Source organism: Fulmarus glacialis, unplaced genomic scaffold (genome assembly GCF_000690835.1).
Source record: "Fulmarus glacialis isolate BGI_N327 unplaced genomic scaffold, ASM69083v1 scaffold12767, whole genome shotgun sequence".
Lineage (NCBI taxonomy): Eukaryota > Metazoa > Chordata > Aves > Procellariiformes > Procellariidae > Fulmarus > Fulmarus glacialis.
This window is the reverse complement of record NW_009222739.1, coordinates 22,524-36,930: the sequence shown is the minus strand read 5'-3', so window position 1 is coordinate 36,930 and position 14,407 is coordinate 22,524. Positions and strand designations below refer to the sequence as shown.

Sequence of the window (14,407 nt, the reverse complement as noted above, 5' to 3'; positions counted from 1 at the left end):
CCCATGCCCACAGACACAGCTGCAGACTGACTGCATATTCACAGTTCTCTGTCCATATACTAATTTCTGGAGATGAGCGAATTTGAAAAAGTTAGATTCTCTAATGTTCCAATGCAAACATGCATGGGGCGGTCTCTTTCTGTATTTCGAGGTTTTGGCTGCTTTGTCCTCAGCCAACACTGATACGCCCACAGTAGAGTGACTTGATGGTCATGTTAGTCTGCGCTTACAGATACATTGCATACCACTAAGCAGCACCAAACCCTGAAATTCTGCCTTCCTTCTGTCGGGTGACATTTCCTACCCACCAACCTCTCCATAAGGCTTGACTTCAATAGCTTTGCCTTTTTCCCATTACTGTTCCTGCCACCTATCTGACCTTGTAGTACGCAACCAGCACTTGGCAGAGCTTTTCTACTTTTTGCAACTACTTTGAGCCTGGCAAAGAAAGCGCTACCTAGGTAGTGGAAATGGAGAACAAGCACAATGGGTAGCAGCAACAAACAAAGCAACAGCTTCGACCAGGAGGCGGTGATACAGGCAGAAAACAGGGGAATTTGAGAAACCCTCTTATCTATGGGGGGACTGGGAGAGGAAGGAGGCAACTTCTTCCCAGACGACCCATCTGCCAGGCAGATGACTGATCAAAGGGAGGTGGTCTTCCAGGAGCCAAACCCCAGTCACGAGGAATTGTTTGGTTTTTGGCCACAGGCTTGATTGAAAGGGTGTGCTGAAGACAGTACTGTGCTTTAGCTACAAATCAATTGAGCCAGGTGGTGGGAAAGAATGGCTTCTTTATTCACACAGCAATTTAACTGCATTGTATTTTTAACTGCAAAGAAGCTCCAAGAATGAATTTGCCTCAAAAGGCTCCTGAACATCATGTTAATATTAATGATTCAATTCTCAGCCTCCCAAGAACACTTTCATCTCTAACAGCAGATTTTCAGTCTCTCTTATTGGAAATATTCTCCTGTTTTCCTAAATAAAATAGCTACCTCTGAAATAAACATTATTTTTGCTGCTGAGTCCAGTGAAATCACGATTTCAAGCAATGCATTGATAGAATAAATACCAATGTCATATATTCAAGCAAATATTCTTTAAAATATGATAATTCATCACTGTATTTTCTTTATAGAAAATATAGCGATCACTATATTTTCTTTATATCATGTAAATGAGCAAGAGAGAAGAAAAGCTATTTTCAGAGCTTTCCAAGACGCATTCCATTACTTTTAGCACATACCTCTGTCTTCTGTAGTTTCTTTCCATACAAAGAGAAAGAAAGAAGAATGAGTTATCAGTATGCACGTATACATGGTCAGAAAGACAAAAAAAAATGTGAAGAGAAAGGCAATGCATGAAGAATGAAATTTTTGCTCAAAATATTTCTACAAAAAACACTTCTGAAATAAACATACTCATAGACAACCTAAATCAGAATAAACAAGGAAAATATATTCATGTTGATGGTTAAAGTCAGTGCTGAGTTGGAGGTGCAGTTCATGATGAGTTTAAGACTATTCATTGTGAAGCTGCTAGTGAAAGGTGCGCTCTTGCTCTCCACCTCCAAAAACTGATCCTCCCATTGGCTAGAGGTGATCTCAAAATGTGCCCTTGACTTCTGGAGTTGTACTCAAAATAGAAGTCCAGATTTTCAGATACTGCCAGTAGCTGAGGGTGATATACCAAGACAGCATAACTTATTTTTTTACTATCCTAATCTTCATGCTTTTTTCCAAATGCTTCTTTTGTTGTGCATTTCTGAGCAGCCCTCAGCCTACTTCAGTCTAACAAACCAGCAGGGGATTGTGTCAGTTCGTTATGCCAAACCGCTGGGGCCATGTCCCAGCTACAGCACTGCCTGCAACTGAACCTGCCCTCCAAGCACACCAAGGATCTATTGGAGGAAGGACTTCAAGAGCCAGCCTCATCCAAACACAGGTGACAAAGCAAGTACCTTGAATCTTTTTTTAATACATGCAAAAAACCGAAACCCCTCTGTTTTTAGAAGAAATTCACAAAAGGAGAAAAACTGAAAAAGATCAGTCAGGCTAAAATAATCCATTTTGCCTTTCAGTGAGCGGAACACTGCCAGCTCTACGCCAGGAGAGAACTTGCACCTTATTTGCAAATTACAGATCTCTCTCTCTTACTGAAAAACATGCCTGAATTAATTTCAGGTTAAGCTGACTGAATATAAACATCTGTTTAAGGAAGCCTACAGTTAAATGCTTTACTGACTGACTGAAGGCTAATCTTGCTAAATTTACTTTGTCATTAGAAAAGATTTATGATTGAATCAGATTGTATTCTTATATTTCCTTTGTCAGATACAGAAAAATCATAATCTGATTGTCCACAAAAAAAGAAAAGAAATAACTAAGAAATAAATTTCAAACCTGGATCAAGCTCTCCAAAACCACATACACATGTAAGAATTGCTTGAAAAATTCTAATACTATAAAAATGTCACTGTATAAATATAATCTAATTTAGATTTTTTAGATTATGTTAGAATTGTTCTTTTCATAACATAATCAGCTATCAGATGAAATAAACATATTTTTTACTGTATTAAGAACACAATTTACTTACTTGTAACCCCAACCAGTTATTCCTAAAACGAGAGCCAACACTAAAATGGTGCCAGCAATAGCCCCGATTATTATATTTGTGCTGACAACACCTGGAAACACAAGAAAGGGGGAAAATATACAGGGTTTTAGAAGAAAAATATACAAAAACAGCAAATGCACTGTCTTTCAAAAACCTGCTTGGACAACTTGCACTAGGCTGATTAATTGTAACCAGAGATACAATCTTAAAGTATAGCATGAACATAAAAAGATCATTTGTAAATCAAGCTTTGACCTCTGTGTCCATTTCCCTTAATTGAACACTTGCTACAACATGGGAAAGTTGTGCCATGTATGCCAATATAATGTTATCAATATTAAACTGCTGTAGCTTACATCCTTATTACCTGCCTGTAAGCAAATACATGTTTAGATTGGAACAAAAGTTAATTTTTTGTTTGTTTTTGCTCAAATCCCTTCCATAGCTGAATAAACTAACCAAAAGAGACATTCTGGAAGATGGTAAAACTGTCCCCCAACAAGGACTTAAAATGAAAAAAATTTACACCCTCATTTTTCCACAATATATCTTCCTCTTGTATGCAAACCTAAAGATGAATAAAAACTTTCACTCAAAAAATGTGAAAGCCTAAAATTTGTGTGCCAACATTCTGCACACTGGCCATGTAATAAAAAATTGATTCTACAAATAAAAACCAATCATGTAAGCAACATTACCTTTCCATCTAGATATGAAAAGTCCCAGTAACTTTTTGCTTATCCTAATCCATCAATATCCTTAATAAGGCCACTCAGATGATTGGGACAAGCAAGGTACAACCGGACACACTGGTACGAGTACCAAGAGGTATACTGAGTGCTTGTGAGCAGCACCACTCACATCCAGCTCCATTCTGAGACCTCATTCACAGACAGCGAGTGCTTCTGCTGTGGGAGGAAGGGAAGGGAATGAGGCTCCTAATGGTGCATTGTGTTGTATGCTAATTGAAAGAGTAGGAGATCTAGTTTTGCTTAATGAACCTTCCTCAAATCCAAACTTTTCCAGTTATTGGCAAAAATTGTAACAATGTACCTTTATTGATGGCATCTTTATCAAAAAATATATCATCTTTGATGCGAGAACTGCAGTCATCTCCTCCCCAGAATCGGTCACAGACACACTTTATTTCATTGCTACAAACCTGCAGCCAAAAGTGTAACTCAGAATAAAATCATAAAATTAATCTATTCCCATAACTAATACCTACAGTATAGGTACAGTCATATAGCACTGATCTTGACTGCCTGCAAAATTTTACAAAACATTTTTAATATACAGCAATTTTTAATTTATGTTAGATATAAATGTATTAAATTTATTATTATATGTTATATATAAATATATGTAATATGTATTGAGCACCCTAATATATTTTAATGTAATATATATTTAATAGAGCCATTTATAAATTGCTTTGGGAGACTCTGAACCTCATTTTATTTTTTCAAAATATGATTAAGTGGTTAATTTTAGATAAAAAAGGGAGTTTTAATGCAGTGTAAAAGACAAAAGACGTTATGAGAGAACAACTCCTTTAGATCTTAGCTCAGCTGTAGGGACCTGGACACTGTTTCAAACTGTGTGAGGGACTAAGGGACTCGCCAGGGCCACAGCAAAGCCATAGGCTGTGCACCGAGCGGAGAAGCTGCCACTAGCCAAGAGCCAGCTCACTGCCCTCTTCTCTAGAGCAAAGTAATTCTCAGCCAACAAAATCCAATGACTTTATGAACCTTCTTGGCTGTTGACATAATACAGAGGCAATTAAAAAGAGCATCTGGAAGAACCGAGACCCAAGTTTCTCAGTTCTTAAACCTTTATATTCTCCAGTATGTTGCATGAGGAAATATCAAGTTAGCAGAAGCGATAGCAAAAGAATTGATTGATAAAATTTTTGCAAAACTAATACATACTTACTGTGACTCATTGTTTAAGATGCCTTGACTGGTATGCATTATGTCTATTTATGTGCCTCCTCCCCCCTCCCTTTTGAAAAGCTTCTCCAGTATAAAGACTTCTAGAGTCACACTGCCGGCTTCCTGAAAGGTCTAGCTAGTACACTACACAATGCCAGATACTCAGCAAAAACAGGAAAAAGGATTAAAGAGTACAAGAACTTACACCATGTCCTGAACAAATTTGGCTGTCTGTGGTGCCTGGGCAGGTACTGAAGTTGAAGGCCTCGGTGGGGAGGCAGCGATGCTCAAGGCACACCATGTTTGGCCCGCACGGCGTCCCGTTCTCCACATAGCCCAGGTCCGTCTCCTCATCGAGCTTCACATGGCCGCCGCTGCAAGACAAGCAAGAGGACCCTGGAGACTTGTGCTGTGATTAGATGGGACTGCTTGAGAAACTGGGCTCTGGGCTGCTGCCTTCATTTCTGTCTGCGTTATACGATGCCCAGGACCAGGAAAGAGTAAGTATTGGCTTATTTATCTCACTGGCCCTAACGTGAAACAAACAAAAACGCAGTATATCTACATCAAACAAACGTAATGGTGAAAACAAAGACCATTTTTCCTGTGTAAGAGCTAGTGTTGGATAAAACATTGAGTTTACTTGTGTAGGCCTTTGTTTCATCTTAGTCGTGTGTTCAGTCTTCAGTTGTGCGAAGATATGAGAACACACCAGGTCTCTAATTGAGATTCAGCTAACATATGGCAACGTATTAAGCTGACAGTTAGCTTTGGCAGTGCAGGCATTATGTCTTTTTAGTACATATGTATTTTGAGTACATTAAGTACTTCACAGACATTAAAGAATGTAAAATCAAGAGGCCAGAGAAGAGCATTTGTCTCTACAGGCAAAATTAACTACTACACAGAGGGGACTGCAAAACAGCTGCACTCCTCACATGCAGTCAAGTTCCTGAAGCTTAACAAAGGTTGAGCTAGAATAACGGTCCTGTGGTAATAGGAAAAAAAATTTTAATGGAAACAGTTGTTCTCCTCTTAGGAATGAAAAAGCTGCTTTTCCATGCAAGATGGATACTGATTTTCTCTGTTCTGCTTTCAGGATTTCCAATTACCTGCAATTGTAGACTTTTCCAAACTGCAAGATTGATGATGTGATTTCACCATCAAGTTCTCCAAGTCTGGGCACACTGGATATATTGGAGCACAGAAGGTATCCACAAAGCACATCCCTGCATTGAAAGAATAAGCAGATACTCACTGAAAAGAAAATTCAATGAAAATGGATGATCAAAAAAATGTGGTTTTCTTCACTTGCGTTGTAACATGTTTGTTATTCCTTGCTTTTCTCCCACTAACAGTAAGTCCCATAAATAATGTCATTTCCGATGAAAATTATTCTCCTCGGAGCTTAGACTGGGAACAGAGTCTTAAGATGTATTATCAAAAATGCTCTGAGTATTAGCAAGAAGGGAGCTGTGTCCTGGTTTCGGCTGGGATAGAGCTAAATTTCTTCCTAGTGCTGTGGTTTGGATTCAGTATGAGAAGAATGTTGATAACACACTGATGTTTTCAGTTGTTGCTAAGTATCTTGTCAAGGACAACTACTCTCTGCTACCAAGCTAGACTGGGAGGAGGGAATACAGCCAGGACAGCTATAGCCAATGGGGTATTCCATACCATGTGTCATCATGCTCAGTATATGAATGGTAGGCGTGATCCAGGAAGTACCAATCGCTACTTGGTTATTGGTCAGCACGGGTGGTGAGCAACTGCACTGTGCATCACGCATTTTGTATATTCTATCATTATTATTATTATTTTCCCTTTTCTGTTCTATTAAACTGTCTTTATCTCAACCCACGAGTTTTTTTCACTCTTACCGTTCCGATTCTCTCCCCGTCCCACTGGGGGGACGGGGGGAGTGAGCGAGCGGCTGCGTGGGATTTGGCTGCCTGCCAGCTTAAACCACGACAAGCTGTCAAGAAAAAACCGTATCAAATTGATTTATTATCCTATTAAGATACAGTAACTGGCCCGTAGAGAAGCAGTAGATACTGGCTTTAAACAAACTCTCATATGACACATATGTAAGGGACACCAAGTTTAATTCAACTGTTGAATGGACTTCACAACTTGTGTGCAGAGATTTGTGCACTGTCTGGCCTCTCCCATATTACTGAATATTTTTTACTCATGAATTTGTAATGGAACAAAAGTAAGATTATCAAATCTGCACAGAAAGGTGGGAAAGGACGTTAGTTCACCTGTAGGCAGGACTAGAATTCAAATGGCACTGACAGAATGGAGAACTCATCTGAAAAACCAGGGTGCAGTTTGATGAGGACTGGTGAAAGGTTCAGAAATAGGCAGAAATAATCAACTGCATAAATACAGAATGTGAAACAATGGTTTAGGCAGCAACTTGCAGGAAAAGATGTGGAGGGTTACAATACAATGAAAACTGAAGACAACTTAGCAATGCAATGGCACAGCATAAAAGGTGAACACCACACTGAGACATGACACCACAGGCTGTTCTCCTCTGCACTGCTAGGCCTCACCAAGAGTACTAGGACACTTTTGGTCCAAGTGCTCCCAAAGCTCAGATGGTGCTCTCTTTACAGAGATCATCTCCTCTCGACACTCCTCTCTCTCCAGAATTTCCTGCACGAAGGTCTGCAGAAGAAGGCCAGGAGAAGCCTGTTCTGTACAGAGGCTTTTTGAGCCTCTTCATGCCAGCTAAAGAACTGGATCAGGGATAAAAATCTCATACCAGTTGTTTTCTAAATGGATCAACTTACTGTTTATTGCACTGTATCCAAGAGTCCTTGTCTCTTCCACAGTTTCCTTTCTCAGTCCCTTCAATATTCAGCTTCTCATAGCAGTACCTGTCAGCAGCTGTCACTTCTAAAAACAGAAACAAATCTCTTCTAAGACGATGAAGACTTCGAAAAGCCAGGTCCTGGGAAATGTCTGCACAATCAAAGCAAGCAGAGCTTCCTAATCTGGAACTGCAGTAAATGGTCTGCAGGTGGCCTGTGAAACTCCGCACAGTGTTCTCAACCAAAAGTTTTATGTTGGCACCACAGGACTGTTTTAAGATTTTGTTCAGATTGACCAGGGTTTATTGGTCCAAAATGTCCAGAAGCCACTGAAATAAATCAATAAATATGAGTGTAGGCTCCCTAGGTGGTTACTAATGAGAAGTTAAACCTAAGACTTCATAATAATCCCCAGTAAGTTAATCAACGCTAGAGAAAGAGCTGGAAAAGAGGATGGAAAGACAAAACGAGGAGGGGAGAGGGCGAAGGACATACAGTCCTAGCTGGTTTTAATGGTTCTGAATATGTCTCTTCCATAATTTTTCTCAGATAAGATAATCTTTCAAGCCACATGAATGACAACCAACTTAGAAACAATAACATTCACTCACTTTCACCCCAGATATATTTACACTGCCGGTCCCTGGTTTTACATCTTCCTCCAAAACAGATACCCTAGAAAGAAAGAAAAGATACAGAAAAAGTTTCAAATATCTTGAATTTCCAAAATATGTATTTGTTTAATAAACAGATTTGTCACATATTTTCTATTGAGGCAACTAATATGTGATTCTACTTTCTGTTCATTTAAATGCTTAGCTCCAAAATATAACTAGCACCCAAATCTCAGGAATGTCAGCAGAACTGCCCCAGGTGACTTCCAAAGATCTTAAACCAAAATCTACAAAAAGCAATCTATAAAACCAGAAAGAATGTAAAACAAGTTGATGTGCTACTTACCTGCTTGTTATCACATGAATACCCATCTATTTTATGAATATTGGGAGAACACTATAGAAAGAGAAAATAACTAATAGATCATAGATCAGACAAGCATGGAAGCAAAGCACACAACAAATGTCATATGGAAAACTATTTCAGTATCATGCTGTTTTTTTCATTATCAGCAGGTTTAATACAATTTTTAAACACCTTACTATACAAAATGGCAACATTCATAGTGATTGAGAGACTAAGGTGGTTTTTTTCATCTCTTGGATAGAAGATATAAAAATCACCTGACTGGAATTTCCTGTGCAGTTCTCTGCAATATCACAATCATTCACTGCTTCTCGGCACAAAACTCCTTTAGGTTCAAACTGAAAAAAAAGGATGGAAAATTAGTGTCTTGATTTCTCCATATGCTGCCTTAAATGCAATGCTTTCTTAGAGTTTTAACTAAAATAAAAAATGGGAAATTTTCTTGTGCTGACTGAAGTGGGAAGACTTTCCTTTCCCTGGTGCAGACATTGCACCTGTCAAGCCACCGGCCATTTACTGGTGCAAGTGGTACCACTCCCTGAGGCACCCCTTCCCGAGTGCATTGAGTGTGAGGCCGAGCAGGATAAGCGCTCTCCCGGGACACAGGACCCCTGTTGTTTATCAAATCAATACTGCAATGGCTTGCAGCATTATCTGAACCAGGTCATTGCACCTTTGTGACTATTTTGCTTTTCTTTATAAAACAGGGAGAGTGATTTTGATCTTCTTTCTATAGATGAAGGACACTGCAAAGCTCTAGGTATAAACACTATGGTTATTACAATGTTAATTGTAATAGAAACTATTAATAAATGTACTGAATTCTGTACGGTTTGCCATCATTTTCTAAGATATTTAACAATGAAAAATGTATCAGTGACCTAACAGGCATTTTGGTTAAAGACTTCCGTGCTAACTCTCAAGACCTGTAAAAGCAGGAACACATCCCATTAGTGGCAATTGTTAGTGCAGACCCCTTATTTTCCCTGAAAGGTTTCTTAAGTCTGTGATACCCAGTTCATTTTGCAGCTCTGTGACTTTTTTTCTGGATCTGCATGCATATACATTCTTTTTGGGGCAACTGCTAACTCCACAGCTGGTGAGAACGGGCACACATCAGTGGAAGAGCTAGACTCTGGTACTTTCTCAGCCTTCAGCTTATCCTTTCCCTGCCAGTCTCTGGAAAAACGCAGACAGACAGGAATGTTGTCAGAGACACTACAGATGCTGGGATGTACACCCACCATGTTTTGCTTGCAATCCCTCCTTCACTCCTGCTTTCAGGGAGGGTATTACAGGGGAAGGTAACCCCAAGTTTGGGAACAGTTATATATGGTCTTTTGAGTTGTCCTGATTAACACCTCCTAGGGACATGTGTTTTGCAAAATCCTGCCTTTCTCTTCATTTGCTCACCCTCGCCACTCTGTATGTAGATAAACCCTTGTCTCATTTGCAAAAATAATGTAGGTACACACAAGCTTAATTTTTTTCTGAGAGTCTTTAATATGGTGCCTATGTGACTTGGATACTTGAACAAAATTCACCCACACTGGCAATCTACTATTCTTTTATATTACATTAAAAAAAAGGAATGTGCTTAGGGAAATGTGATCTGTTCCAGCATAATCCGTGCTTTTTCTTTTTTTAACATTAAGATGAGCACAAAGTCAAGAATGTGGTCCACAGCTGTTACTAATGTTCCTCCTAAGGAAACGAAACCCTCAAATGCCCACAGATGAAGATAAAAATATCACACATAGTACACCACAGTTTTAATAACATTAATAGTAATTATCATTATTACTAAATGAGTATAAACAACTATTTGAAGTCATATTTAGCTGGGCTCCCTTACAGCCAAGATCTGGCTAAACCTCCTTTTACAATTTACTAATGTATGAGGAAGAATACCTTATAGTTTACATAGGGCTTGATTCCCTTTACTCAATGGGATTTCAGTCAGTCCAAACATAAAGAGACACAGGCAGACCTAACTAAAACTGAAGTCAGGTGTCTTTTAGATGAATACTTCTGAACAATTCTGGTAGCTGCGGGTTTGTTTGGGATTTTTTACTGTATCATTCTGTGGTACATTCTGTGGGCCTCTGTGGTACAATTTTCCCATTCAGTCTCATGGGGCAAATCCAGAGCAACATGTAAGGCGTTGCGAGCTGTACACGGGTAAGGATGTGCGTGTTTAAACAAGGACATCTAATGAAACTTTGTGGAACGTCAACCTGATTCACACTTGTCTGAAACTGGAAGGCTTTAATTCACCTCTGCATTTGATCACAATCCCTGCCCCAAGAAGCCCAAACTAAAAGAAAGAGAACAGTCCCAGATGAACCAGTTTTCAGCCAATTTTAAAAGGCAAGCTTTCAGAAAAGTAAACACAAGGTCTGCAAGGAAAAAGACGTGCTGTGGTGCCTGTAGCCAACTGGATGCATTACCGTCAGGATGCTGCAGTTAAGGTCACTGCCCTTACCCGGCACTTTCGACAGCAAAGCCCGTTGCTGCACTGGGAACCTGCCGTCAGGGTGCAAGTATTGCAGCACTCTCCTCCTTCACTGGCACACTCCTGAGGAACACACACACTTGTAACAGAATACATGGGAAAAGCAGATGAGCCCCAAGCTCTCTTATTACTTCTCGTCTTAGTGTGCTACCTGAACAGATTTTTAACCAGGCTTTTACACACCTGGAGGCAGAAAAAAAAACATGCACTGTTCGGTATGAAGCTCCTGTGCAGCTGTTTGCTATGCAATATAGGAAATAATTTTCCTAACTTCACAGTGTCAATCATTAAATACTGACATTTTAGCACTGACCAGAGTCATGTTCCCATCTAGGAAAATACTTTCTTTAACATCTTTTAAGGCCTGATTCTGCACAGGTAGCTATTGCTATTGCTCTTCAGAATTTATGTGGTGATAAAATAAAAAAGCTGGCCCACGTTGTGTAAACATGATGGAAAAAGGTAAGAAATTATGAATTCTTTGCCGCAGGACCTTAACATTGCCTGTCTTTCTCCACTTAATGTCAATGGCAGTGATGGCCAGCACCGTGTCCTAGAAAATCTAGTTGCTAATTTAAAGTACATTGCACTTACTGCTATCGTCCCACAGTCACACTCTTCTCCATCTTCCACAAAGCCATTGCCACATTCTGGAGGATCCAGAAGCTGCAGAGCAAAATCAGAAATCAAAGGGCATGTCTCTCCTAAGGGAATCATTGTCATATTTATTCTGTACAACATGTTTTTTAAGCTAGCACTCCAAATGCATTAACAAAAACACAGTACCCACAACTCAGGAAGAAGCAGACTAGAAACAGCACAAACAAAATGTGAGAGAACAAACAATGCTGTGAATTAATTCAGCAATACTGCAGAGTCACATGGCTGCTTCTGTGTGAGACTGCCATTTTTACAGCAGACTCCGTTTGAGCAGAAGGCACAATCAAAAACAAAAGGTGTGACAATAAAAGAAAAAATTTAAAACAATATGACATTTTCATTATCATCACGGGGGTTGCAATTGCTGTTGTTCTGGATTTCAAGTGATGAGGGCTGTGTCCCTGGCTGATGCCTGCATAATACCTTCAAGAATAGCCATGAAAAACTGTCCTTTGGGGAGCACATGGCTCAGAAATGCAGGAACTGGGGAGAGGCTGCGTTTCTTTGTCAGTTTTTGTTGCAGTTGGATGCTTTCTCCTTCCCTTTTTCTCTACCACAGTTGGGAACTTTCAGCAGTTTTCCATAAGCCTGTGTCACAGGCAGATGAGAAAGTATAGCTGGTGAGGCTTCCTCTCCTTCCCTTCAGCCTCCCCCCTAAACTGTAACTTAAAATGTCTAAATCTGTATATTTACACTAGTACTTTCCTTTCCCAGAGGCAAGATTCATTTATCATTTTTCACATAGGACCCATGCTATGTTATCTTTTAATGGACATCTATACTCTGTTCTTTCCAGTTTTATTGTTTCCATTTTCCTAAAATTTCTAGAGGTAATTCTTCAAAAATAAAATAAAATGTTTTTTTCTCTTTGTCCATAACAAAACATAAGAGTACTTTTATTACATAAATAAGAAGGTATATGAGTATATCACCAAGACTAAAATTTTGCAGATTGTCCTCCGAGTTCGCCAATTAAACTAGGATCGTTCCAGAAGCCACTCTGCTTATGAGCCATCTGCACAAGTACATCGCTCATGGTATACAGTTCATTTTTCTCTGGCTGCTGCCTTTCTGCCAGTAGCCCACAGGATGGAGCATCATCCCGCGTACTTCATTGTGCCACAAACCAGCTTGAGGCTTGTGGTACAGACTGACCAGCTATTGTTAGATGCCCCTATTGAAATAGAAATTTGACTGCAGCGTGAAATGCATATGTAGAATGTTACATTAAATGTAAGCAAGCAATTATCTTTTAGAATGATTAAAGAGTTGTTAAAACTGCTTGTTTCCTACATATTTTTCCAGACATCTTAACTTCTTCAGTATGTCTAGGTGTGCTGCACAATACAAACAAGTAGATGGCAGTAACAGAGGGTCCTGCCTTAAAACATTGGGCAATTTGCTGCAGTACATAGGGAAAGCTAAATATGAAATGGAAGAAAAAACATGAAAAGCAAATTGGGTAACTCTTCTCCAAAAGTCATATAATTCATCCATTCATTTGAAAAGAGCATATGCTCAATCTTTTCCAGCAGTCATTGATGTAATTTTCGGGATCACAGCTGATCTTACACTGGAGCACTGTCAAACACTGCACCTTGTCACATCAGTTTTCCTTTATCTCATATTTCTTGAAAAAAAAAAGTAAATTTGTGTTTCACCACCTTTGCCAGGAAACACTTGTCTTTGACAGCCTTGTGAATTAGACAGACATCCACTGATGATAACTTTAAACCAACCCAAACAACAATACATAAAAGAGTCTAAATCACCCTGGCTTCCACATCTAACTTTCACATTGCCACATGCCATTAGAAAAAATTGTAAATGCTGTCAATCTAAACTGAGATGAGAGTAACTGGTTTTTTCCACGTGACAGACGCGTACATGAACATAATCACTAAAACAAGCCCAAACAAGACACATTACACTATGGAAACAATCGACTCAGCAAAGAAATAAAACCATGAATATTTCTCTCGACCTTTAATGAGATGGGAAAAAGCAAACTTCTAAAATGCAGGTGCATTTTAAAGAAAGAGAAATCTTACATCTTATTAATGAATTACAGTGCTTTCTCTCCACTTTGAATAACACATTCTTCCATGAAAAAGAGACCTTTGAGAGATAAGCAGACTCAGCTTATCCAGATTTGATGCCTTCTCTTCCCCTCTCTAACATTTATTGAAATTCTGTGGTTGTCAGGACATGTACATTTTCTCAGCTGCTCCAGGAGGAACGTGCATCACTCCAGAATTGACTTTCTCTTTTACACCTGCGACCCCCTCAGCTACCAAGTCTTTTTTCCACCTTAGACTGTCTTTCTGCCTTAGCCTCTTTCCTTTGCTTGTTGAAAGACAGCCATTAAATAGAAGTTAACATTAATTATATATAGAAAAGAGTCAAGATCATTATGCTCATTACTTTACATTTTAACGCATGCTTCAGTAAATGGAGCAGGAATACACTGAAACCCTGCTGCAAATCCTCAACTGTAGAAGTGCTTGCATCTTGGCTGGAGTTTCTTTAGCCTTGTTTTGTATTTATCTCCCTTAAATGTCTCAGTTAATCATTTCATACTCTTTGCATCCTTCACGTGAATATACCTGTTTAGCAGGCCAAAATTGAGACAAGAAAAGCAAAGCAAAGGCGAATACTATCTCAAGATATATTCCCCACTTCTCCCGATTTCCAAGATTCATGCAGCAAGACCTCTGATTTCATATTTTAGAGGCAAATTTGGAGGGGATGTTCAGTCATTTAAGTGGGTCCTGACGCTTTTGTAGCTCTCCCGCCTCCAAGCCTTTAGGGAGGTAATGCACCCTGCTAGGTACAGTGGCACTGAGGACCAGGGTCCAGCAGGGATTCGCCAG

The 14,407-nt window shown here is 39.4% G+C and overlaps 1 protein-coding gene across 1 annotated transcript in view; it reads right to left on the bottom strand.

The window, feature by feature from the left end:
* ADAM22 (ADAM metallopeptidase domain 22) overlaps nucleotides 1–14,407 on the bottom strand; it is a gene marked incomplete at its 5' end in the record, with an annotated part of 52,934 nt that overhangs the window by 20,137 nt on the left and 18,390 nt on the right. Inside the window, 11 exons of the mRNA XM_009581568.1 lie at nucleotides 1,250–1,267; nucleotides 2,602–2,692; nucleotides 3,676–3,784; nucleotides 4,762–4,930; nucleotides 5,669–5,785; nucleotides 7,358–7,463; nucleotides 7,990–8,053; nucleotides 8,339–8,389; nucleotides 8,617–8,697; nucleotides 10,845–10,937; nucleotides 11,469–11,540. Of these exons, the coding sequence (XP_009579863.1) occupies nucleotides 1,250–1,267; nucleotides 2,602–2,692; nucleotides 3,676–3,784; nucleotides 4,762–4,930; nucleotides 5,669–5,785; nucleotides 7,358–7,463; nucleotides 7,990–8,053; nucleotides 8,339–8,389; nucleotides 8,617–8,697; nucleotides 10,845–10,937; nucleotides 11,469–11,540 (971 nt within the window). The remainder of the gene's footprint in view (nucleotides 1–1,249; nucleotides 1,268–2,601; nucleotides 2,693–3,675; nucleotides 3,785–4,761; nucleotides 4,931–5,668; nucleotides 5,786–7,357; nucleotides 7,464–7,989; nucleotides 8,054–8,338; nucleotides 8,390–8,616; nucleotides 8,698–10,844; nucleotides 10,938–11,468; nucleotides 11,541–14,407) is intronic.